The 23,917-nt window shown below is 39.6% G+C and overlaps 1 protein-coding gene across 1 annotated transcript in view; it reads left to right on the forward strand.

Annotated features, from left to right (window-relative positions):
• The first annotated feature begins 3,322 nt into the window (after window positions 1–3,322).
• DOCK2 (dedicator of cytokinesis 2) overlaps window positions 3,323–23,917 on the forward strand; it is a 160,369-nt gene continuing 139,774 nt past the window's right edge. Inside the window, exons 1-13 of the mRNA XM_054287819.1 lie at window positions 3,323–3,359; window positions 10,688–10,771; window positions 13,522–13,562; window positions 15,191–15,246; window positions 15,392–15,488; window positions 16,537–16,685; window positions 18,342–18,477; window positions 19,833–19,987; window positions 20,586–20,667; window positions 21,171–21,306; window positions 21,822–21,897; window positions 22,844–22,920; window positions 23,247–23,372. Coding sequence (XP_054143794.1) covers window positions 3,323–3,359; window positions 10,688–10,771; window positions 13,522–13,562; window positions 15,191–15,246; window positions 15,392–15,488; window positions 16,537–16,685; window positions 18,342–18,477; window positions 19,833–19,987; window positions 20,586–20,667; window positions 21,171–21,306; window positions 21,822–21,897; window positions 22,844–22,920; window positions 23,247–23,372 — 1,252 coding nt within the window. The remainder of the gene's footprint in view (window positions 3,360–10,687; window positions 10,772–13,521; window positions 13,563–15,190; window positions 15,247–15,391; window positions 15,489–16,536; window positions 16,686–18,341; window positions 18,478–19,832; window positions 19,988–20,585; window positions 20,668–21,170; window positions 21,307–21,821; window positions 21,898–22,843; window positions 22,921–23,246; window positions 23,373–23,917) is intronic.

A 23,917-nucleotide genomic window follows, 5' to 3' on the forward strand; every position in this document is an offset into this window, starting at 1 on the left:
AAATCCTTTTTTATGAAAATGATGAAAGTTACCTTTGTTTACTGTCACTACTGTGAGACACAAATAGCCTAAAACAACTGAGGTACATGATTGTTCTACTTAGAGGAAAACCTGTGGTAAGTTGACATTATCCAATGTGTTTAAATGGCAGTATTGAGACAGTTAATTATATGTTATGTTAATTGTGTGTTGATTTATGTTATAGTTAACTTTATGTTGAGCTACTTGGCATGTGGCATTTCTAAAGCTTTTTCTAGGTTGAAATAACTAATTTCTGTGACAAACAAAACTGGGATGTCATTTCAACAAACAAATGCAACTGATTAGGATTATCTAATTACCCTCGGGCTGCTTTACAGTGTGTGCTGCTGGAGCCCACTTGGGGTGCCCAGGTTTTACCATCTTATGCAGTGGATTTGTGTTTGCACATCCTCCTGCAGGGAGTGCAGGGGGTGTAATGTGTCAGAGGCCCAGGCTTTGGGTTTGCTGTGACACACCTGAGCTACTGTGCATGCGAGTTCTTGCTCTGTTTTCTTATTTTGTTCTGCTTTGTTTCATCAGTTGCTTTTCTGCAACTGTGCTCACAGATCCTGGCATAGAATAGAATTTAGAGGCAGTTAAATGCAACTTCTGTGTTCTGCTCAAATTCTTTATAATGGAAATTAGCTTAGCTGAAAAATGGGTAGCTAGCTACTCATCATCTTACAAGGCCTTGTTTTCTGGAACTGATACAACATTGAAGGAAGCAAGCACTGTCTCTCTTCTGCTTGTCCCCAGCCCCCCAAAAGTAAGGTAAGTTTTTATTGTGAGCTTCCTCAACAGAGTTTCATCTTTCAGGGAGGAAACAAGGAATTTTCTATTTTCCTTAGAAAACTTTCTATCCTGAAAAAGACTTAAGGAAGAGTTGGTGAGGTATGTGAGGGTGGTGACTCTGCCCACTGTTTTGTGTGGAAGTAACTGCACAAATAAACCAACTGGAAATAAAAACCTCCACGGATGAAGGGTGTAACTATTGCCCACCTGACTTCCTTAGACCTGTGCTGGGGTTTGTTCCCTGCTGTAAGAACAGGATTTTGGTGTTCCTGTGTGTCCTTTGCTCTGATGTCCTTTCCTCCTGCAGCTAAGGAAGGATTTGGCTGCCCAATCCATTCTTTAGGAGTTAGAGGCAGGAATTTTGCGGGCACAGCCAGACAAGGTGGGAGCTGAGTGAGATGAAGTGGCAGTGGGTTCCAGGGGCTGCAAAAGCATCATCATGGGAATCTGCCCACGAAGCTCCAGCAGCTGTGCAGAGCTGAGACCTGAGTGGGGAAGGGGATGGCAGTGGGAGCAATTCCTTTGGGAGTTTTGGCCTTTGAGTTGCATTTTGGGGTGAATCCAGAGGGTAAAAGCAGGGATGTGAGCTCTGGCCAGAGCCCAGTCCTGCAGAATCTCATCAGGCCATCAGAAAAGTGTTGCAAATTGGATCCCAGTTTGCAGGTGAAATGTCTTTAATTTAGATCATTTACTTTCAAAAGACAATAGTATTAACTAGGTATACTAGAGAAGCAGATTTGTAAATGAGTGCTAGAAAAGAGCAGTTTTCCTCTGGGCTGTTGCTTTACAGAGAAACACAGTGAGGGAGAGCAAGGCAGAACAAGAAAATAAAAACTACTTTAGGCCAAGTAGTGAATGGGAAGAAGGGATTTGCTGCAACAGGGATTGGGAGGAGTGAGGAAGAAAATTACCACTGGTTAGGAAATTACTACTCAACCCAGAATAATCTAAAAGGAATTGTTCTGCCTCAAGATCTGTTTTTGACAGAATAACAGCATAAAGTGGATTTTCCAGGGACAGAGAAGATTAGGAACTTTTAGATGAGGCTTGTTGTCTGTAAATGGAGATAATGGGAGCTGCTGGGAATTTAGCTGACTTTAGTAAACATAACATGACTTTCAATGTTATTTCAGGGGAGAGTAAAGAGCTAAATCCTTTTCTAAGATAGTATGGTTAAGATTAGACCAATTCAAGCAAATCTGTGGTAAAGGCTAAAGTGATTTTTCTGTAGAAATATATATCAGAATTCCATGTGCAAGGAGAGAGACTGGCAGTCTGCTCCATGTGATTGCTAGTTAAAATTGAGAAATAAGATGTCATGTTCTCAAAACCAGAGGAGATGGTTATCAAAAATCAGGAGATGGATGTAGCATGGCAGCGTTAAACAGTTTGGATAAACAGTGGTTGCTAAATTGCAATAGGATATCCAGAGGACAGGATTGTGAACTGAATTTGTTGTACTAAGCAGAAGATCAAACAAACAGTAAATCTTGCAAGGATTTCATTTGAGGTTTTTTAACTCTAAACTATGAGTAAAGTACAGACTTTGTGCTTTAAGGTGACATAGTGCCTTCAATTCAGTATATTGTCCTTAATTCATTTTCTAAAAGGCTTGGCTTGCTCTTTTGCACATCCAAGACATCCTCACCCAAGCTGGCTCCCACAGCAGTCTATGAAAATATACTAAAAATTACTTTTGGCAGCTTTTTATAGACAGTAAGTCTTTAAGAAAGTACTGCTTTGTTTAGAGAAGAGTCTCCTACTTCTTCCTGCAAAAGTAAAATGATAGAAATACAAAAGAATGGGTGTGGTTTGAAATGTGGCTTTGTCTTCATGGTTCCTTTTTGGAGAGGTGACATGAAAAGTTCAAATCCAAGTTTGAGGACCAGTTAGAGCAGAGTTTTTAAGAGATGGCATCTCTGAAGTCAAAACTTTCCAGCCTGGTGCTGGTTTGGTGTCCAACACTGACCTAAGCTGTGGTCAGAGATGGTCACTGCAGCCAACCTGAAGACATCCAAGATGTCATCACCCAAGCTGGCTCCCACAGCAGCCTATGGAAATATAATTAAAATATTATAAGAAAACTGCTTTTGACAGTTTTTTATTGACAATAAGTCTTTAAGAAGAGCAGAGTTTTTAAGAGGTAGCATCCTCTGAAGTCAAATCTTTCCAGCCTGGTGCTGGTCTGGTGTCCAGCAGCCAACCTGAAGTCCAGGGGTGGTGCCACACGGTCCTGGCGCGGCTTTGGTCCTTTTGTGCTTGTGCGCTCACAGCTGCCACGGTGCAAGCGAAGCAGCCAGGCTGGGATTCCCCTCCCCCATGACAGGGCAGGGTATCAGAGCTGAGAAAAGAGGAAGGAAGCTCGGAGAGGCAGCAGATCTCACAGAGCCCTCGCCGCCGCCTGCTCGTCCCGGGCCCGCGGCGCTTCCGGGGCCTGCCTGGTCCCCCCCGAGCTCTGCACCCCAGAGAGGGGCTCAGCCCATCCCTGGCAGCCCCTGGATTCACTGCCATGGCAAGGTGGCACAGGACGGACAAGAGTGGCGTGGGTAAGTAGCTCTGGGAGCTGCCATTTGAGTGTTGTCTTGGTGTCCTCCAGGCAGGATGTGGGCAGGTGTTGCCTCTGCTGTGATGGGTTAGCACCGTCCCCTTCGCCAGCAGGGAGTAACTAAAGGATCAAAATTTTACAAAGTTTTGATCTGTCAAACAGAATGAAGAACACTAGAGTCAGCTTTCCCCTTTGACAGCAATGCAGCTTTTCCCACCTTGGTGTGTTAGAAGCAGACTGAGTAATTAATGTGCTGTATAATGTACAATGGCCAGAATTATGGGGAACAAATGTAGGGGAAGGGGAATCCTACAGCTGCTTCTGCAAAATTGTCTCTTATGGTCAGTGCTACAGAAAAAAATCTGGATCTGAGCTGGTAAGTTGTACTTTTTGGAAGGAAAGTAATCTTAAAATGAATTATGTTAATTTGTATTAAGGATGGAATTGCTGCTTTTAAAAAGCCTTAAACAAGTAGGAATCAAAGCTAAAGCACTTGAAAGATGCATGTTACTACTTAGTTATTAACCTTCTAAATGCTTCCAAAAGTATTTTATTTTATGTAGGACATAGTTTTTTGTGGTATGCATTAAAAACCCAACTGGCTTCATGAAATAAAATGCAACACCAAGAAATTAACAAGAAGAAAATAATGTGGTGTTCAATGTCCATGTCCAGCAGTAGCAGAACTGCGAAATGGAAGTGGCCTGTTCTGGTGGCAGTTTACGTTACAAAATAAAAGGTGTCAATTTTCTGTTTCAATTTTACAAATAGTAGAAAGCATATAATTTTTGCACTTGTAGTAGTCTCTGTGGTATTTGAAAGGTACAGCAAACCTCACACAGTAAAAAACCACCTTGTGAAATACAGTCTTTCAAAAACTAATGGCAGCCCAGCGTTGTTTGTTTTCATGACCGAAACAGTGCAATTTACTCTAGAGTGGGTCACTGGGAAGAACTGGCACTGCAGCCCTGCTGTTGTTTCCTTTCCCCTCTGTAGCTGCCCTGCTGCTCTCACTGTGAGCAGAGTTGGGTGTAAGAGACAATCTGGGTACCTGCAGTGGGTGAGAGTGCTGCCCCTTGCTGGCCCCAAATCATTGTCCTGGGCTAAAGAAAGGTTTTCCATCAAACACCTATTAACACTCCTTATATTTGTATGCAAACATCACAGTTGTAGTGGTGTCTGTGGTTTAGTGTGTCACAAATCAAAATAAACAACCATCAAATGGACTTCCCCACAAGAGTAGTAGTGTAAGTGGGCATACATGTGGCTTATGGTAGGTTTTCTTCAGTTAGAGCATTCTGTCTGTGTTATTGCACAATTGCTAGAATTTAATAGGTGAGTACAAATTCAACAACCTTTAGCTTATACTCAGAAGTTCCTTTTCTTAGCCAAACTGCTGGCTCACCATTTATTTTGCTCTATCTTGGAAACCAAATGTATTTCATTATAAATGTTGGTGAGAAAAAATTGGAGACTCTTGCACTCAGAGTAATTAAGACAATCAAACAAACCCAAACAAGCATGTACCACCATCACTGGCCATCCTGTCCCAGAAATTATATTCTTAGAAATTTATAGTCTTATAAATTGTCAGGAAAATAGTGTGGTTGCCAAATTTTAAGTAAATGAAACTCATGGAATAGTGAGGATTGAACATCGGCTATTGAAAATGATGGTCTCAAATGAAGAGAACAGTCTGTTGTAAGCATGCCTCCTGTGTCTGAGGGAAATATGAAAAATGGGCAAACTGAGTGTTCTGAGTCAAATTCTGTGAAAATTGATGAGCTTTTGGAATAATTCACACAAGAAACTTTTTGAACATACAGGCTGATTTTGTCTTCTGTGTTTTTCATAATCTTTGGGTTTAAGTCTCTGACTACAAACCTCATGTTGAATTTTCAAGTCTCTTTTTAGAAGTGTGCCTGATGCCTTCAGTTTCTGCTGATGAGCAGAGTTTCAGTTTGAGAATATTGAGCCCCTGATGCTCTGGATGAGCAGAGCACACTGCAGGGTGGATCTGGAGGATCTCACCATCCCTTCGTCATGGTAAATTGCAGTCTCTTGTGCCCACTTTTGTGCTTTACTTAAATAAAAGGGAGTACTCCAGGTAGCAGGTACTCAGCTATGCATGAGGAAAATACAATCCTGATTTTACATATGAAACCTGCTCTTAGTCTTGCAGCATTCCCAGCATAAATTTGTGTTATTCCTCTGGACAGGACAGGATGGAATAGTCATGGCAGGCTGGTGACTTTGGGTGGCAATTTCCTGATGCAAAGTCTTTGCCAGTTATCAGACTTTGAGCAAAGTTACAAACTGGTGAAACGTTGGCATTCTAAACTCAAGAATCTGATTTACTCCTGTTCTGCTGAATCTGAAAATGAATGTTTGTTCTTTTGAAGCAAAATTATGGGAAGGAGTGGGTGACTTCTTTGAAGGTGTAGAAAAGCACCTGCTCAGCCTGAGTACACAGTGTTTAGACTGGCTTGTCTGATGCCTTCTGCTGAAATCCTCTGAAATTATTCTACATCTCTGAAATCTGAATATATTGAGGTGTAAGGGGGCAGAGAGCAGAGCTTTGTTCAGGGCAGGTTTCCTCCATGAAATGCTCCCTCTGCGTCCCACAAACTGTTCTAGCTCCTTAGGAAGCAGCAAAATCTGGGGAAATAATATTTTTATCCATGGTCCTTCATAAAAAGGAAAAAGCACAGCTAAATACTCTGTTCTTCATGAAGAGTTCTAAGAAAAATGGCTTTGCTGCAATTTTATCTGAGGAGATAAAGAGTCAGAGACAATATCTTTATATGACTAGTTTGGTATGTTAGAGCTTCCAGGTTCTTGTAATCCATCCTGGTTTTATCATGTTTAAGGAAAATGAGTAGCTCAGGTCAGCTAAAACCTCCATCAGGTCCCATGGGTGAGCAAGGAAGGAAATCTGTATTCAGTTGTTTTCTCTCATTACCTGGGAACTGCAGAGTTGCCCTTTGAGCGTGATTTGCAATGAATTAATCAGCTTCTAACCCCCCCAGAGGTTTAGGACAAATTTCTGGCCTGTCTTAGAGCTGTGTCCATGTTCTGAACATTCAGGCACACTTGCTCTGTGAGGTTTTAGGGGGACATCCTTAACTTGGAATACTGAAACATATTTTTTCCAGAAGTCAAGAAATCCTGTTAGAACTGTATAATATTTTCACCTGGAATTTATCTGTCTCCTTGCTGAATAATTTCACCCTGCTCTCATGGGAAGAAAATGGTAACTGAACACTAAAAACTGTTCTTTTATGAATACCTGACTACTCATAAAAGTGGAGCTTTTATGGATACTTAAAAAATAAAAGAGGGTTCTTGCTGCACCTATTAATTAGAAATTGTTTGAATGTGCGGAACACATCATGAGTTATTGCATCAGACTCATACCAAATTGTCCTTCTGTTGTGGTAAAGTGAAATTAGGAGCTGGTTCTGCAATACCTGAGAAGTTTTTTTGTTTTCAAATTCTGTATAAGGGTGGAAAAGTAGCCAAGGAAAACAACTTGTAACATGGCTTGCGACAGAGAGATGAGTCTCAAAATGAAACAATGTAGTGCTTGTATTTTTGTATTAAGGTCAGGACAGGGACTGCACGTGATAATAAATGGCTTTAGTGTTGCAGGTTGTGGGATTTTCCTTGTTTACCGTTCCCATCTTGAAGTAGCTTACAGGTTAATCATATAAATGGCAAAAATATGGGGCTTTAACTCTGAGTGATTGTAGTTTCTTGAGGAAGGGGTTCTGTTACCTGGGATATTGTGACTCTTCTGGAGTGTTTTGTGTGTAAAAACTCCCTAACAAGGTCTACAGTATGAGGGGGTTTTGGGTTATTTTTCTGCTGGCCATTTTCTAATTTGAGGAGGACATGTAATTTAAATAGGGCAGGTTAATTGTTTTCTCTGTCCACAGCCATGTGTGCAGGAGTGCCCTCACATATCTATCTGGTGAGGAGAATGAGTATCAGACCCAGCATCTCTGGCTGCGGTAAATGAGAAGGAGTTCAATGGAAACAGAGGGATTTGCCTCAGTGTTTCCTGCTGAGATGGACACTGGTAGATGTCTTTGGGTGTGAGGCTGACACAAAACCCCCAGAAGTGCTGAGGGTGTTTGCAGCAGGTTGTGTTTGGCTGGGCAGGAGAGGATCCTCTGGGAACTTCTCCTGGACACGATGGGAACTGCTCCTACCCCTGAGGGACCATTCAAAGCCACCTGGGCTGGAACAGGGCTCACTTTGCAAAGCTGGCTCTGTCAGCACTCTGAGCTGGCATTTCCCCCTGCTCTCTGAGGAATATTGGCGTTGTGGTGTGCTGGCCTTCAGCTCTGCTTCCCAGGAGCTCAGAATCCCAGGGGTTTGCACTGGGCTGTTTGTTGACTGAACTGTGTGTGTCATCAAATCACCACAGAGGTTATGGTGAGCTATGGAGATGGTTTTCCTTCTTTGCTTTTCCAGGGAAAAATCTTCCAACTGTGTTGTCAGTGAGCTGTCATGTCCCTGCTAAGAACACTGCTGTAAAATTGGAGTTTCTGGGCATTCTCTGTGCCATCCTGGGGGAATCCTGCAGCACCTGTGTGCAGATCCCCTGCTGCTGGGGACACCTCAGCCTGGGCTGGGGAGGGCAGCTGCCACCCAAATCTCTCTCTAATCTTACTGCCGTGGCTTCAGCGGCTCCTGAGGTCACTAACTGCTGTTGGGATTTGATGTGAATGCTGGGTCACTTCTGTGCCTGGGGGATGCTGACTCATTTTTTATTTGTGGTTGGGATGCAGGATGCCAAGGAGAGAAGTAGTAGGAGAGGTCTTCAGAGTGATTTCAAAGGGCTTTTATTTCTACTCACTGAAGAGTTTATTTTTTAAAAAGCCAACAACCCGTTGTATCCCACCAAAAATATTGAATTCCTCATGGGATTTTCATATACTGTTTCTGAAGAGAATAATGAGTTAAATGTGTTTGTGCACACAACAACCCTGAGGATCTTGTAAGAGGGGGGAAGAAAGGGAACCCTGCTTTTGGCTGGTGAGCTCTGAGGTGACACTCACAAATAGTTTGTAAAGGAAATTACATCATTTACACCTGACAGAAAAACATAATAACTGGATAGTCAAACTTTTATTCACAGTTAACAGCTAAAAGAAAAGCAGGTGTGATGATCAAGCTGTTTGGTGCTGTAGATAAGACCTATAGATGTAGTTGCTGGTGTTGAGTTATTTGTTACATTTTTTTTTTGCAAAGTGGTTTGGGATGTGGTTTATCATAAAATGTGTAGCTAGGCTTATGGCCCAAAACTTTGTACAGGGATTTTTTAAACTTGTCCTACCAAACAATCCAAGTTCTGCAGTAAGATATCTCTTGTCAAGTTTCCACTTACTCATTTAGACATCTCTAAGCTGATACAGCCACTTCCTTTGCCAGCTTGTTGCTGCACCTTTCAAAACATTCAGGGCTATTAATGAAGTCTTAGGAGAGCAAAACTGAAATGCAGTGTAAATAAATGACTCAGTCATTTGCATCTGTATTTTGAGACAGCTACAACTAAGTAGAGCAGTGCATATTTTGAAATCTAAAGTATTTACAGGTCAACAGCAATCTTGATCTCCATGGACATTTCAGGAAGATGGAACAAGAGCATGGAAATGCCCCCACATCCCAAACACTCCAGGGAAGTGTATCCTCAAATGTCATCACAACTTTGCAGGGTTGTTTGCCACCCTCCCCTTCTGGAAAAAAGACCAGTCAGAATAGAATTACACATGTACTACGCCACATAAACTCAATTTTGTGTTGGGCTAAGGCAGCTCTGAGGAGCTGTTTTCAACGTTCTTTTGAATAAATGGCTGAATCTGAACAGCAGTGTCTCACTTCAAAGTTATAATTCTCTTATTTCTCCGCATATGTTGAATGATTCAAGCCTTGCTCTCCTCTCTGAGGAGAAGGAGCTGCTAAGAACTTCTTTATGTCAAAAAAACCAAGAATTTATTCTTGGTTCAGTAAGCCTCCTCAATCTGAAATTCATTCTAATTTCTGTTCCAGAAAGATAACAAAATTATGGCAAAAGCAACAAGACACATAATTTATGGCGTACTTGTAAAATGAAGAGGATGAATCTATTTAGCTCTACACTCCCACTTCAGGCATTTTCCTGGAAGGCAATTTATTTTGAGGCTTTAATAATTTAAGTAAAAGAAGTAAAATGTTTAAATGAAATGCATCATTATACATGTTGGACTAGCAAAGGTGAATATCCTGCTTTAGAAACCTGGAGAGGGGAGCAAAAGGCATGCAGGAAGATGCTGAAGGTAAACTCTGATTTATAGATCAGCTTTCCCTCATCCAAAATCCTTCAGGTTTGGCTGCTGGGTGTGGTTGGCCGGGGGCACTGTTGGCTTCTGCTCCCCAAAACCTCTCCTGCACACCTGGGCTCACCTTCAGCAGCTGTTCCCCTCTGCACACCTGAATTGGGGTTTCAGTATTTGTATTTCAGTCAGTTTCCCTCTGTGACTACAGCTTCAACCATCTCTCCTTCCTAATGCTGTTGCAGGATTTTTTTACCAAGCCTGTGAAGAAAAAAGCTTACAGAGGCATGGTTACCATAGGAGCCCACATCCTGTAGCCCGGGAACATGACTGGTGAAGAGCTCATTTTCTTGAGCTCTCTCTGAAATGCTGGTGTTTCTTAACCACATGTAGATAAGTTTCTGATTAGGACATTTTCAAAATCCACAGCTCCTGTGCTCCTTTCAGAGTCATACAGAGAATACAGAAAATTATGAACCTCAGTTCTGTTTCCATATGAAACACAGTTTTATGTTAAATTAAAGCATCTAAACCCAGGAAAGAATTCAGTAAATTCAGTTTTCACAGGCATCTCTCTGACCTTTCCTACCAGTGTAGCAATAAATTTCTATAAACTGTGTGCTTGAATCCTTGGCCCAATAGATAAACAATTCCCCAGCATTGTGCCTGTGTATTTATCAAAGACCTGCATCTAAACAGGGCTCCTAAATCCTGTGCAGAGCAGTGCTGATCAATAGCTGGTGTCCTTGTTCTTGCTGACTTTTCTGGGGGGTTCTTTTGTTTGGTTTTTTGCTTTCAGCACTGGCCCCCTGCACCACGTTTCCATTCTCATGAGAAAAGAGATTATTTAATGTTGACAAATGGAGCTCCTTGATAGAATTATAGTTCTGTTTGTCTAGCCTGGTGTATTGATCCCAGTATCCAAACCTTAATAACCACGTGTGGGTTTCGGTTTCTCTGTGCTGTATGGCTGTATTGAAAAATGTTGTTTTCATCTTTAATTTTCCAGCTATATACAATTTCAAAGGCACAGGGGTACCACAGCTATCTCTACAGATTGGTGATGTGGTGCATATCCTGGAGTCCTGTGAAGGTAAGTCACATTTTCCATCTCTTTGTGAATAACACAATCCTTTCACCTCACAGCAGTTCCCTGTATTATATCAGTAGCTTTCTAATGCCCTTATTTTTGGTGGTGTGTTGTATTTTGAGGAAGAACCTAATCTTTTCTGAAAGGCCAAAATTAGACATATTATAGTAGATGTGTTTTTTAGGGATGACTTTAGCAAATGAGGAAGTCAACAAGGTGAATGTGGAGTTTGTGAAGTTTCTTCCAGCTAGTGATACATCTCAGGGGAGTTACATTGAATTTGATTTAAGATTTAAAGGAGTACACTTTTAGCCTCTAAACTAAATATTTGTTGCTAGGAGATATTGAGCACCCTCATCATCCTGTTGTATAATGAGGAAACCCAGTTAATGAAATCTGAGTGTCAGCATGACAGAAACAGTTCTGAAAGCTATCTAAAGTATTGAACATGTTAAGCAGCAGAAGTCCATGCTGGACAAGAACAAGTTATGCATGCTGGACAGTCAATATCTTCCAATCCCACTCATTCTCTGTAAGTCTGACAGAGCTGCTGAGGTTCCATTAGTAAAATGGGAACCTCATAATTAGAGCAAGGAGAGCGGAGTTATTATTACTAATTTAGCAGTTATGTACCTGCAAATGGCACTGCAAGAGTGATTTGCTATTTGACCACATCAAGAGTGTCTTAAAAAATTGCAAATTGCTTAAAGTTTTGAAAAATATATTGTAAATTTAACTTCTTCAACCCACTTCTGTTGATAGAACATGTGTTTTACTGAGTGCAGTTATGTTAGAGAGAGGCCAATGGCTGCATGGCACAGTGGCAGAGGCAGCTCAGTGCTGAGACACCTGGTGTGCTGTGGGCACGAGGCTGCAAAGGCTTTGGGGCTGTTTGAACCCTGCCTGTGCCACTCCACAGAGCTCTAGGTTGTTGTGTCAGGAAACAACAAAGGATTTGAGGGAGGAGCACCTGAAAAACCATGTTAACAAAGTACTGGAGCACAAAAACATAATTGTTTCTCTTCTGTTTGTAAGATTAATTCAATACCTTTAAGCATCAATGAAAATATTGATATCACTCAGAAGTCAACAGTGTCATAATCATTTGTGTCCTCTCCTAAAAAAAGTAATTCTTCAAGCCTCCATTCTAACCATTTTGGCCAAGAACAAAACACACACACAAACCAGGAACCTCCTCATCCCTATGTTGTGTGTTAGTTGCAGAAATTGCATTTCAGGCTTTGGATTCCTGGGGTCCCTTTGCTGTCAGCCCAGCCTAGTGAGTGGAGTGCTGGTCTTATGGGATTATTTTTTATCTAAAAGTCTTTTCTGAACCCCCTGCCCTTGATATGCTCTGTCATGCCTTGCTTTATGAAACATGTTTGTCAATGAGAATCCTTCTCATTGTGGGAGTGAAGTTCATCTTTTATCTGATATCTTTAAAATATGCTGCCTGCTGCAGCTGGCGAGTAACCAACAGTGACAGGATTCTTCCTGTGCTCCTTTTATGTCCTCTTTAGTTGGTTTTGCATGCACAAAATTTATGCACGGAACACATATGTGCTGTCACAGCAAATGGGATGAAACCAATTTTACACACTTGGTTGTACATTGAGTCTATGTGCAAATAATTCAGTTTCAGCCGTAAGATGAAATTTTATTGTTGATAAAACACTGAGGGAAAATAATCCCACTGCAGAACAACCTAAAAAAATCAGTCCTGAGTCTTTCTTTGAGGTCAGCAATCATCCTGTGACTTTTAGCATTGCCTTTCTGGCTGTGCTGTTTGGCATTTGGAATTTATTTTTATTCTTTTATGCTTTGCTTGCATAGCTGCAATACCTGTGAGAGAAAGGATGATAGCAAAGATCATATCTGCTCATGAAATTACAATTAGAAAATGTCTGCTTTTGGTCCTAAATTCTTTCTGTGGATGAAAAGTGCAGTTTTCAACAGACTTAAACATTGTTGCTGTGCAGGTGATTTTTCATGATGGGGTGTGTTCTCAGTGGGTGTGGCCCCTGACCTTATTTAGTAAGGCTGAACTCTGCTTTTTGTGGTTTTTGTAGTTTATTGAGGCTGAACTGTGGAATAGCTGGAAGAAAACCTGAATGAATTTTAACTTGCCCCTGCTGCAGTTCTGCCCTCCTGCCTTTCAGAAGGGTTTTCTAGTTACCAATGCAGCACGAGCCCAATAATGGCTCTGAGTTCTCTTGACATTCCGATTTGCATTTGCACCAAGAAGCTGCTTATTATGGTTGTGTCCAAAAGCCACAGTTTCTCATGGCACAAAAATGACTTAATCTGATAACATTGAAGGAAATTGGATCTGTAACAACCATGTGCTGCACTGGATTAATGCTGGGCCTGGAACAGTAAGAGTTCCATGCGTTCCCCAGGAGCATGGGGGATTTTGGCTAATGTAATTTAAGGGTGTGCACATATCGCTTTGCAAAACAAATCTCTTATTCTACCTTTTTAATGTGAACATGGGCTGTTAAATTCTGTGTACAATTATCTGTACTTACTGTGCAAGGCTTGAAAGCAGACAATACAATCATATTTGATAATATGCAAGTCATGTTCAATAGAATCCCTGCTCTCACTTGAAGCTCTGTATGTTTGAAGTAACTATTCATTTTTACAAATACCATGCTAAGTATTTTTTATGTGAAATAAACCCCATTACTTTATTGTGTGCTTTGTAATGCGTGGGTTTTTTTGTCATACCAAGTGATTTTTCTTCCTTTTAGATTGGTACAGGGGTTACCTAGTGAGGTACAAAGGAGCAGAGGTAAGATCATGTTGTCCTTTCCTGTGAGACTGTTCTGAAGGGGGCAGCCCATGAAGTGGATTTTTGAAATTTCTGCCTAGATAGTCCTGATCTCTCTGTGCTGATCTCTCAAGTCAGCTCTTTCCACTCTCTCCTTTCAAGATGAATAAAATGATCAGCATTCATCCTGGACCATGTTGGTAAATAGAAGTGGGAGCTGGGAAAAGCAGATCAATGAAGAAGAAATGACTGTGCCTTCAGGTTAACAACTCTTGAAGCCACCATTTCAATTGAATTTTGACTCAATTTCCTGCTAGATGTGCTTGTTTCTGTACTTTCTCCAAGGACTTTTTAGGTCACAAACAATATAAACAACTTGCATGAGGCCTAATTTCTCAAATATCTCTTATGTACAAAAATCATATTTGTTTCTTTTAAAGTCAGTACTCTCAGACCTGAAAATGGAAAGTTCCACAGAGGAAAAGTTTTTATCCTGGGTATGATCACTCCTCAGCTAAGTAGCAAGAAAATAACTTCTAGTTTCAACTGCACTTTTCTAGAAGAAAAGCATTTTTGTTTGTAACTTCTTCTTGGTATAAGATTTTCTAGGGAGATGCAATGCAAATGTATTAAAGCACTGCACTGGTGTTTTAATTACTTTGACATTTCTTGTGACTGAAAATGTTGTAACCATTTATTCTATATAACATTACTATTTTTATCAATTAAAATGTAGCCTAAAAATAAGAAGGGAAATATTTACCGGAACTAACCACTTCCTTTTAACTAATTCTTGATTAATTCCTAATATTGCTAAAGGGCTTCAAGATCATCATGCATAACATTCTTTAAAAAGTATTATTAATTTCATGTACTAAGATATCACTAAAATTACCATTACTGGGACCTTCTTCTTTTGCTTTGCTTCTTCATGGACTTTTTTGAACGTTAATCTTAATGAAAAAGAAGTGGAAGTGATAAGACAATTGTGTTTTGATTAAGGTCCAGTGCTTAAAAGAAAATGGTTATCAAAGCTGCAATTTGATTCAGAGAAAAGCTTTGTAAAGTAGCACATATGGTATTGAATTATTGTGGTACTTGAAGTACCATATGTGAGTTATTGAATTGAGAGTCCAGAAAGGATCTAGTGAATTACCAAGGTGAGATTTGCCAGTTCAGGGAAGAATTCTCATGGACAGAGTGAATGTCAAACTTTCTTTTAGGATGATTTGAGACATTTCAGCTTTTGTAGAGCAAGGACAATCACATTAGAACTTCTGGTTTGGTGCCCATTTATCTTCTACAGAGGTCAGTTAAAATAGATATGAGATGATGCACAGACACAATGTTTCTTTACTGAATTTAAATTGTATTTAATTAAATGATATTTAATTGAACTGTTTTCTGGAGTGGAAAATGGTGTTACTTAGGAAGAAAGATGCCTATGCCCTCTACATTTGAAGAGAAATTAAAATCTTCAATTATTTGTCTGTCAAATAGAAATCATCCATCTGAGCAGAAAGCTAAATAACCAGGAGTTAGTTTGGATATTAAAGTTTGTCATTACAGTTTATGTTCACAGCCATGGTTGTTACCTAAATGTTTTTGGAGAATAAGTGTGGATTTATATTTTTTTTCTCCTTCATCAGGGAATATTTCCTAAATCCTTCATCCACATCAAGGAAGCTGCTGCTGAAAAGAAAAGGTATGGAATTTATCTATTTCATTACATTATTGAGCTTGTCTGCTAAAGAATGAGTTTTAAGGCATTTCTGTACCTCACCCACAGTGAGTATAAGATACACCCATGAAATCAGACACTCTTTGTGATCTTTCCTTCTCTTTCCTAGACATACAGAACATGTCGTACCTGCTGAGATTCCCTTAGTCCAAGAAGTTACCACAACCCTCTGGGAATGGGGAAGCATCTGGAAGCAGCTCTATGTGGTAGGATCTTTTACATGCTGCTTGTTACCTCTTAGTCCTATTAATGCACACTGGGGCCTTGTTCAAATTGGTGTCTCTTCCTACATTCAGGGCAGGGTCTGGGAGGATTTAAGAAATTGTTTTCTCACTACTAAGATTTTCTTCAGTGGCCTTAAATGCCTAGTGACTTTAAATCCAGCCTTGGACTGGATCATGCTGAAGGTCTCTCCCAACCTGGATGGTTCTGTGGTTCTGTAAAGGGAAAGATGGCATTGCTGGGGAGTGGTGTAACTTCATGCCCTTTTGTATCCTGTGCATGATAAATTCTTCATAATTTTGGTTTGTAGCATTGAAAAGTTTCCAGATAGGAGAATAAAAGATAATTGGGATGAATTTGAAAAAGATTCATGGTGCTCATGGACTGCTAGAACAGAAGATGTTCAAGGCTTACTGGGTGCAAGTAGCCATTAACAATTGGCAATTTCAAGAATTGTGCTGACTGTTCCAGGATCCCAGCCACTTGTATTTTTCTTTATCTATCTTGGGGCAAAGGGATCTTGAATGTGCTATAGTTTTCTGAAAAATGCCACTTTTTTAATCTTCTTGATTAAGTCAGCAATGAAAACCCTACTTTATTTTCATTGAATGACACTAGAACTGCTTTAGTCACTTCTGTGTATTCTATTTATCTCTTAAATGTGTTAATACCACAATCAAGTGTTGTTGTTCCCATCAGTATCTCATGCAGAAGTTAATAGTTTTTGTAGTGTTTTCTCTTAATAAGAATTTGTTCAAGAGATTTAAAACAACACAATTAATACAAAAAACAACACAATAAAACACAAATAACATAATTCCCTATCCTGATACAAAATTTCATGTTATTTCTTTATGATCATGTGGGATATTCTGTCCTTAACAATTTGTGGGATGAGACATCATTATTTTGCCTACTTCTTGTTCCTGCTATCATTTAGCACTAAATATGACATGCAGCCTTTCATTGTCAAGCCCAGTGTTTCACTTCAACCCAAAGCCTGAACCTCACTGATGTTTTTTTCTCTCTCAGACAAACAAGAAAGCCAGGTTCCAGCAGGTGCAGTCCATGATGTGTGACTTGATGGAGTGGCGGTCGCAGCTTCTGTCTGGGACTTTGCCAAAAGATGAACTCAAAGAACTCAAGCAGAAAGTCACATCTAAAATTGACTATGGGAACAAGTAAGTGGCTTCTGGAAAGCATGACTTAGTTGAAAGCACAGCACCAAAGAGATGATGAAGTTTTCATGTTTACTGGTTGGAATTCAAAGTGTGGTTCATATAGAATCTTCCTTTTCACGCTTCTCCCTGTAAGTCCTGTGCTGATAGTGGATATCATGATGAGGCTTTTCATAGTAAAATGTTTTTTCAAAATTTTGATTTTTTTCTTCATTATAAATACATGAGGCTGTGAATGGGGAAGATTTGAGGTTAGATAACCAGCCTCTATGTACCTATATCACCAGCACACTTGGGATCCAAAACTTGTGCATCTGTTACAAACATGGCCTTTGTCCAGTAAGTGACCCCCAAAAGCGGTGCTGGCAAACTGCACTAAGTGTGCAAACAATCACATCCACACCCAATTCACCAGGAAATTTCCAGGCAGAACTCTGGTTCTGGTAATAGAAGTGAAACTCCCAGGGACAGAATAGTTACTTGACAAAGAGTCTTGTCTGCTCCTCGCAAATAAAAAGTCACTGCAACACAACATGCTTTTTAGCAAAACTTTTGGGGTTGTGTGAGGTTAATGGTGTCCCACCATCTGATGAGGTGTGGGGAGCGAGAGCTTGTTAAGAAAATCTTCACAGGACTGTTTTTACAGGCATTAGAATCTGCTTACAATCTGTGATTTGCTGTTTTAAGTGACTGTGGTTGCTGTGGCCTGAAGGCCTCTGTGCAGTTGAAAATCTACCATTACCTGTGGCTGCACATAAAATGACCACAAGGTGTTATGAAATTCTTAACTTGTTCACTGTGATCTGGATGCAAATTTGTAATAAATTGTATTCATACAGAGCACACTATGTCATACACATATCCTACTGCACTGTGTGGAGCTGAATGCTCACTAAAACCAGAATCCACTTTGAAGATCTCAAATCAAAGAAGCCCACTGAGATTAAGACAACATTAAAATTCATTTGCTTTCAGATTTCTGTTTTGTCAGCCTTATAGTCTTTCTGTATTATGAGACAGTAAAGTGCTTCCTTTGGAAGAGTAGGGGTGAAGGGGATATTTAAAATGATTTGGATTGCAAGCTGTAAAGTGTTTGTAAGCTCCTGAAAGGCTGGGGTTAAGTTGTGTAGTGTGAAGGAAACTTGCCAAACTGTGGAGAAGGAATAAAGAGGAAATGACAGCGAGGGCTGAGGGGGTTGTTGTGGGAGAGGAAAAAAGAGTGGCAGAAAAAAGGAAAATTAGGCAAAAAAGGCACAATTAGTGTGAGGGCAGAGTTAAATTTTGGGACAGAAAGGGTGAGTGAGCAACATAAAAGCATTGGGTAACAAGATGATCTTGATTACAAGATCTGAACATCTTGATTATAAACACTGGGTGTTAAAAGTTAAAAGCTATGAAGACTGCTAGAAATCATTGAACAGGGTGGATCTGTTTTATGTGAGGCATTTCAATGCTTTGGTGACGATTCTAAAAATCCCTAAATATTGGACAGCAGCTTAAATCATGGGATATAGTTAAATTTTTCTCCATTAAATATTGTTGCATTTATTTAAATTTTACAACTTTAAATCTTGAAGAGTCTCCTTGTTTGTTACATTTCTAAGCTTTCTTTATTTGGAAGGAAATAACCCTACCATTATGCCTTTTGTATTTTCACAGAGTACTTGAGCTTGACCTGATAGTTAGAGATGAGGATGGAAATATCTTGGATCCAGATAAAACCAGTGTTATCAGCCTGTTTCATGCACATGAAGAAGCAACCAATAAAATCACTGAGAGAATTAAGGAGGAAATGGTAGGAATGGCTGGCTAAATTTGATGCTTCCTTTACCAGAATCCAAATAAAAACTCATCTAAGGGTTGAAGGATGGAACCATAAAATTTGGTGGAAACTTTTTCCTCTGACTTAAGAGTAGACCTACAGTCTTATGTTATAAATATGGCTAAGCCTCAAATTTAATTGAATTTGTGCACAGGGTTTGGACTGTGGGCTGGGCTGAAAGTTCATGTCTAAAGCTGGTTCTAAATCCATTCTTGAGCTCCTAAATTGAAATATGTCTCCACTCCACCCCTGGACTACTCAATAGTCTGAATTGCACAGGGAATAACCACACACTTGGAGCTCAGGCTGCCAAGCAGCACTGACCATAACTTGTTTTCACAAGCTCTTGTGACTATGCTGGTTATTTGCTAAGTATTGCTGCTTGCTGGTTATTCTGATGGAGCTGAAGAATTTAGGCTCACTGAAGAGGAGCTAGGGTGAATTCAGCATAATCTTCTGGACACCAGAAGTTCATGTGCCAAAGCAAAGCTGACAAGTGCATGAATTAAATCTTTTTAAATGCAAAGCAGGTGACTACACTTCCTTGACCTTTTGCAATATTAAACCTCTGCAAGGATTTGTAAGCCTCTTTGGTTCTTTTCTCCATTTATGAGAAAGTGAACTGTAAAAAGCAAGTAAATCACTAAAGAGAAAATAGTTGGTTTGTCATGACACTTCAACAACACCCATGACAAATCACTGGAAAGCACCTTGTAATTAACTGACATGATAAGGAAAATGAAACTTGGGAGTCTGTGATAGACTGTGGTGACTTATTTTTAAAATAGAGACAAACAATGGGTTTAGAAGTGTTAAGAAGCTGCTTCTTGATGGTTAAGATGAGAGGTAAGAAGAATTCAGGAGCCTATTTTTGAGTCAGTGAACCTGCTCAGCTGTGTCCTGATCTCAGCATGTTATTTGTCTCCTCTTCAAAGAGACTGACTTCCTTTTGCTACTGCTCCAGCACACTGCAACCCCTCTGTGATGTGGATCATAGGCCTTCTGCTACAGCCTACTGTGTTCAAAAATAAATTCCTTCAAGCTTGGAGGCTTGTATCTGTGCTGACATCTTGATACTTGCTCTTTTTTTTATGAATGGGGGGAGTATTCCCCCTTGACATCATTGTCTACTGGCTGAAGAACTGGCCTAAGACATGGAAGTCATTGAATAGCTCAAGGTGGAAGAGAATTATCATAATTATTGAGTCCAACTCTCTGGTTTCCTTTTCACTTTTAACTATTACATATACCTAATGTAAAACTGCTTGTAGTATAGCAGCATTTTAATTCCTGGGTTATTATTAACTGATTTTCCTCCTCCTGATTAGTCAAAGGACCAGCCAGATTATGCATCGTACTCCCGGATGTCTTCATCCCCCACCCACAGCCTGTATGTGTTTGTGAGGAATTTTGTCTGCAGAATTGGAGAGGATGCAGAGCTCTTTATGTCTCTATATGACCCCCAGAAGTCAACAATTATAAGGTAAAACTTCCTCCTCTGACTGCAGAAGAGTAGCAAATGGAACTGGCCAAAATGATTGCCAATGTGCTGTAATAATATAATAATGCAAGGAATATGTAAATAAAAGAAATTAAACCAAAAGTAAAGCAAAACTTAGATCTTGTTGCTGTCTGCTACTAAAGAATTCTAAGTTTCCAAATATTTTTATAGGTAATTCCTGGATCAAACATTTCAGAAGTTTGGAAAAGCCTGAGCCCATTTCAAGTTTTAGAGATTGTTCTAGATGGGCAATATTGTGGTGTTTGGAGTACAGTGCTGAAGGGGGAGGAGAGGAAAAAGAATTACATTTATAAATTTCTGCATAGATTAAGGTTCTGTTATGTATTCCCATCAAACAGACTATGATGATGGTAAAGTTTCCTCAAAGAAAATATGCCCATTTGTGTTATGTTCAAATTACTCTTTTAAAACTTACTGTTGAGACTTGCATAATGTTTTCTTGTCTTTTTAGTCTGGTCTTAGATTTGAATCATCACCACAGACTGTTATGCAACTTTTGTACTGTGTAAAGGGAGAATTTTTAAATCCCTTGACAGTGAGATATTTATCTTCCAAACAGTGAGAACTACTTGGTGAGATGGGGGAGTCGAGGCTTTCCAAAGGAAATTGATATGCTCAACAATCTTAAAGTGGTGTTCACAGTAAGTGTTTTGCAGTTGCTGCCCTTTGTATTTGCAAATGAAATTCTCTTCTCTGTGGTCACTGTCAGATCTCATAAAGAGTTGTCAAGATGATGAAGGAAGCAGAGGTAATCCCACACACAGAGCAAGGTGACACTAAGTTGTTCAGGGCAGTGACAATGCTTCAGCGGCCTTTCTTCAGATCACTTGGCTGCCTCTTGAATTTCTTGATGGCTTGATTTATTTAGTTTTATCTGCTGTATCTCTTGATTGTTATTATTCTCTCTATCTTACCTTATATTTTTTTCAAACTTTAAACTGTCAATTTTTTCATCCTTTTGATGTGCTCAGATTTTTTCATTTGTTGAGTTTTTGGAGGTTTGTTTGGTTTGGCAGTCTTTTGTTTTTTTGGTTTTTTTCCCAGTGATTGTTAAGATTCAGTTTATTGCTGCAGGTCCTGTTTCGATTTCACAACTTGCTTTTTACCCAAGTAACACCATGATTCTTTCTTGTTTGTATCTTAGGATCTTGGAAATAAAGACCTCAGCAGAGACAAAATTTATTTAGTTTGCCAGATAGTGCGAGTGGGCAGGATGGACCTGAGGGACAGTAACTCCAAGAAATACACACAAGGGCTGCGGCGGCCCTTCGGCGTGGCAGGTACTGCTGTCTCCTGTGCCATGGCTGAACCAGAATATCAGTGATTTTTGCAGCCCTGGACTATTAAAATCTCTACCAAGATCTGTCAGAATACCCATCAGCTCTATTTATTGTTTCTGTACATTTTGAAGTCTGTAAAGACTGCACCTACGTTGATGTTTCAGTTCAAGTCCGAAATCCACTTTTGAATTTCACTTCCCAATTTTTCATAGAGTGTCAAGCTGTGGGAGTGAAAGCACAGAAGCAATTTAATGACAGATTCCCTTGCAGATGAAATCAAGTCAGTGCTTATGTCCCCAAAGCTCTGATACTTGTATTCCCAAGTTAGTCTGAGTTCTCCCTCTCTCTCCACAGCAGCATATTTGTAGTGTGGACTCTGCAAAATGCTCTGCCCCACAAACCCAGCCCTGCTGCTGAAAAATCCACATTTACCTTGAGGCACAGTGTTCATAGATAAGAGAAGCTATTCTGAAACACTCTTCTATGTTCTGATGATTTTTCTTTTATTCTTCTAGTCATGGATATTACAGATATCATAAAAGGAAAATCTGAAAGTGATGAAGAGAAGCAGCACTTCATTCCCTTTCATCCGTAAGAGTGTCATAGATATCTTTTTTTATATGTGAAGAAAAATATTTATTTCTCTATCTCTGTTCCTGTAAGATCCTGTGAAATGGTTAAAGAATAAGAAAGTTTTCCTTTAACAATTTTATGTTGTAATAGTGCTAATTATTTCGGTATGACTTTAAATGGCATTTAAGGCTTGCAGAGGTACCACAGCACTTTAAATTAAAGAATAATTCCATGAATGTGCTCCTTCAGGCAGCTGGTACCATGTCTGATTTCACAAACCCAAGTCAAATAGTTACAAGTGAGATTTAGAAGCAAGGATAACTACTATTTTATGAGTTTGGTTCTGTTTAGAACTTAGGAAAAATCTAAAAGCTGTGACTAAAAACTGTGTTTCCTTTAAAAAGTAATAGAATTATCATATACTATCTTCAGAAGAAATGCCAGAGCAGCTGCCTAAAAATGTGATGCTCACAGATCAAATGCAGAGATACCAGTGAAAACACTGGAAATAACTCTGTGTGTCCTACATAGCACTGCTGCTATGTACGATGGAGGGTAAATTTAATTCTGAAAGACTCAGGTATGACACACTGGTTTATTTTTTCACTTGTTTCTAATTTGAGAATTTGTTTCTAAATTCAAAAGTAGCTGATAAAAATTCCAAGTTCATTTACTTGGCTGTTTGTCAGGGAGAGTGGACTGAGCAGGAGTGGCACACTGGTGAGTGCACTCACAATGTCCCTGTCACAAAACACCATTCTTGGTGGCTGAATCTTTCTTACTTCAATGTACACACAACTGAATGTGAGTGGGCTGCAACTTGAGTGAGAGATAATAAAAATACCCAATATATCACAATCAAGCAATACTGCAAAGACTGAGGCTGCTAGTCTCTTATGTTCTAAATGGTGTCTGATATATTTAGCACTCAATTCCTGAGCAGACATTGCTGCTTCTCTTGCAGGGTAGTGGCAGAGAATGACTTTTTGCACAGTCTCCTAAGCAAAATCACTGCATCAAAAGGAGACAGTGGTGGACAAGGTAAAGTACATTTTTATTATTTTCTTTTAAGGAAGTCAATATTTTTGTGAAACTTCGTATTATGTTGGAGCTGGAGTACCACCATGGAGGTAGGTCATCTTTGAAGCTGGAATTGATGAACCATGAGTTTGTTAAAGAATCTTAGGGGCTATTTAAATTAGTAGTCATAATTTTGCATTATTGAGCTCTTACTTTCACCTACAGCAAGTGGGAAAGCAAATTCTTATGCGTGTTTTGGTGGGTAGAAGAGGCAATCATCTGAAGACAGATTTAATTTTTTTCCTATCAAAAGTATAACTTTTTTTTTCTTTTTTTGCACTTCATAGGTCTGTGGGTAACAGTGAAAATGCTGGTTGGAGATGTGATTCAGACTAGAAAGGATTACCCACACCTTGTAGACAGAACCACGGTTGTTGCTCGAAAGCTGGGATTCCCTGAAATAATCATGCCAGGTAGGAGGTGCTTTGTTCTCTGATAGGAAGGGATTTCTTTTCATTCCTATGTTAATAAGCATCAGTTGCTTATTAACAGCTGCTTTTTAAATCAGCTGCTGCCTTACTGATTTCTGTAATGACTAAGAGGATCTTTAGATTTCACTCATGGTAAGTTCTGTTTCCATGTTATTTCACTATTATATAAAGTAGTGAACTCCTTGGAAAGTAGTTCCTAGTACTTAAACAGGAAAAATAAAATCCAGACAATGAGGGATAAACCTATCTCCTTGTACCTAACTTGTAGATTATGGTGGATGTAACTTTAATTTTAAATGAACCTTGTTTGTATTGAAAGTTATTGCTGTCCTTTAATAACAACAAACAAAATAATGTGAAATATCTTGATTTCATTTGTATGTATGAGAAGATATTTTCCAGTCCAAATCACTCACTGTCTGCTGGGCTCCTTTTTAAAAAACAAGCTACAAAATCCTCCCTTATCCCAACCCGAGTAAAATCATGATCCTTCTAAAAGTCATATGAATTCATTCAGAGGAGAGAAT

The sequence above is a fragment of the Melozone crissalis genome, unplaced genomic scaffold, assembly GCF_028551555.1.
Source record: "Melozone crissalis strain CALT ecotype California unplaced genomic scaffold, PUWL_Pcris_2 ptg000061l_1, whole genome shotgun sequence".
NCBI lineage: Eukaryota > Metazoa > Chordata > Aves > Passeriformes > Passerellidae > Melozone > Melozone crissalis.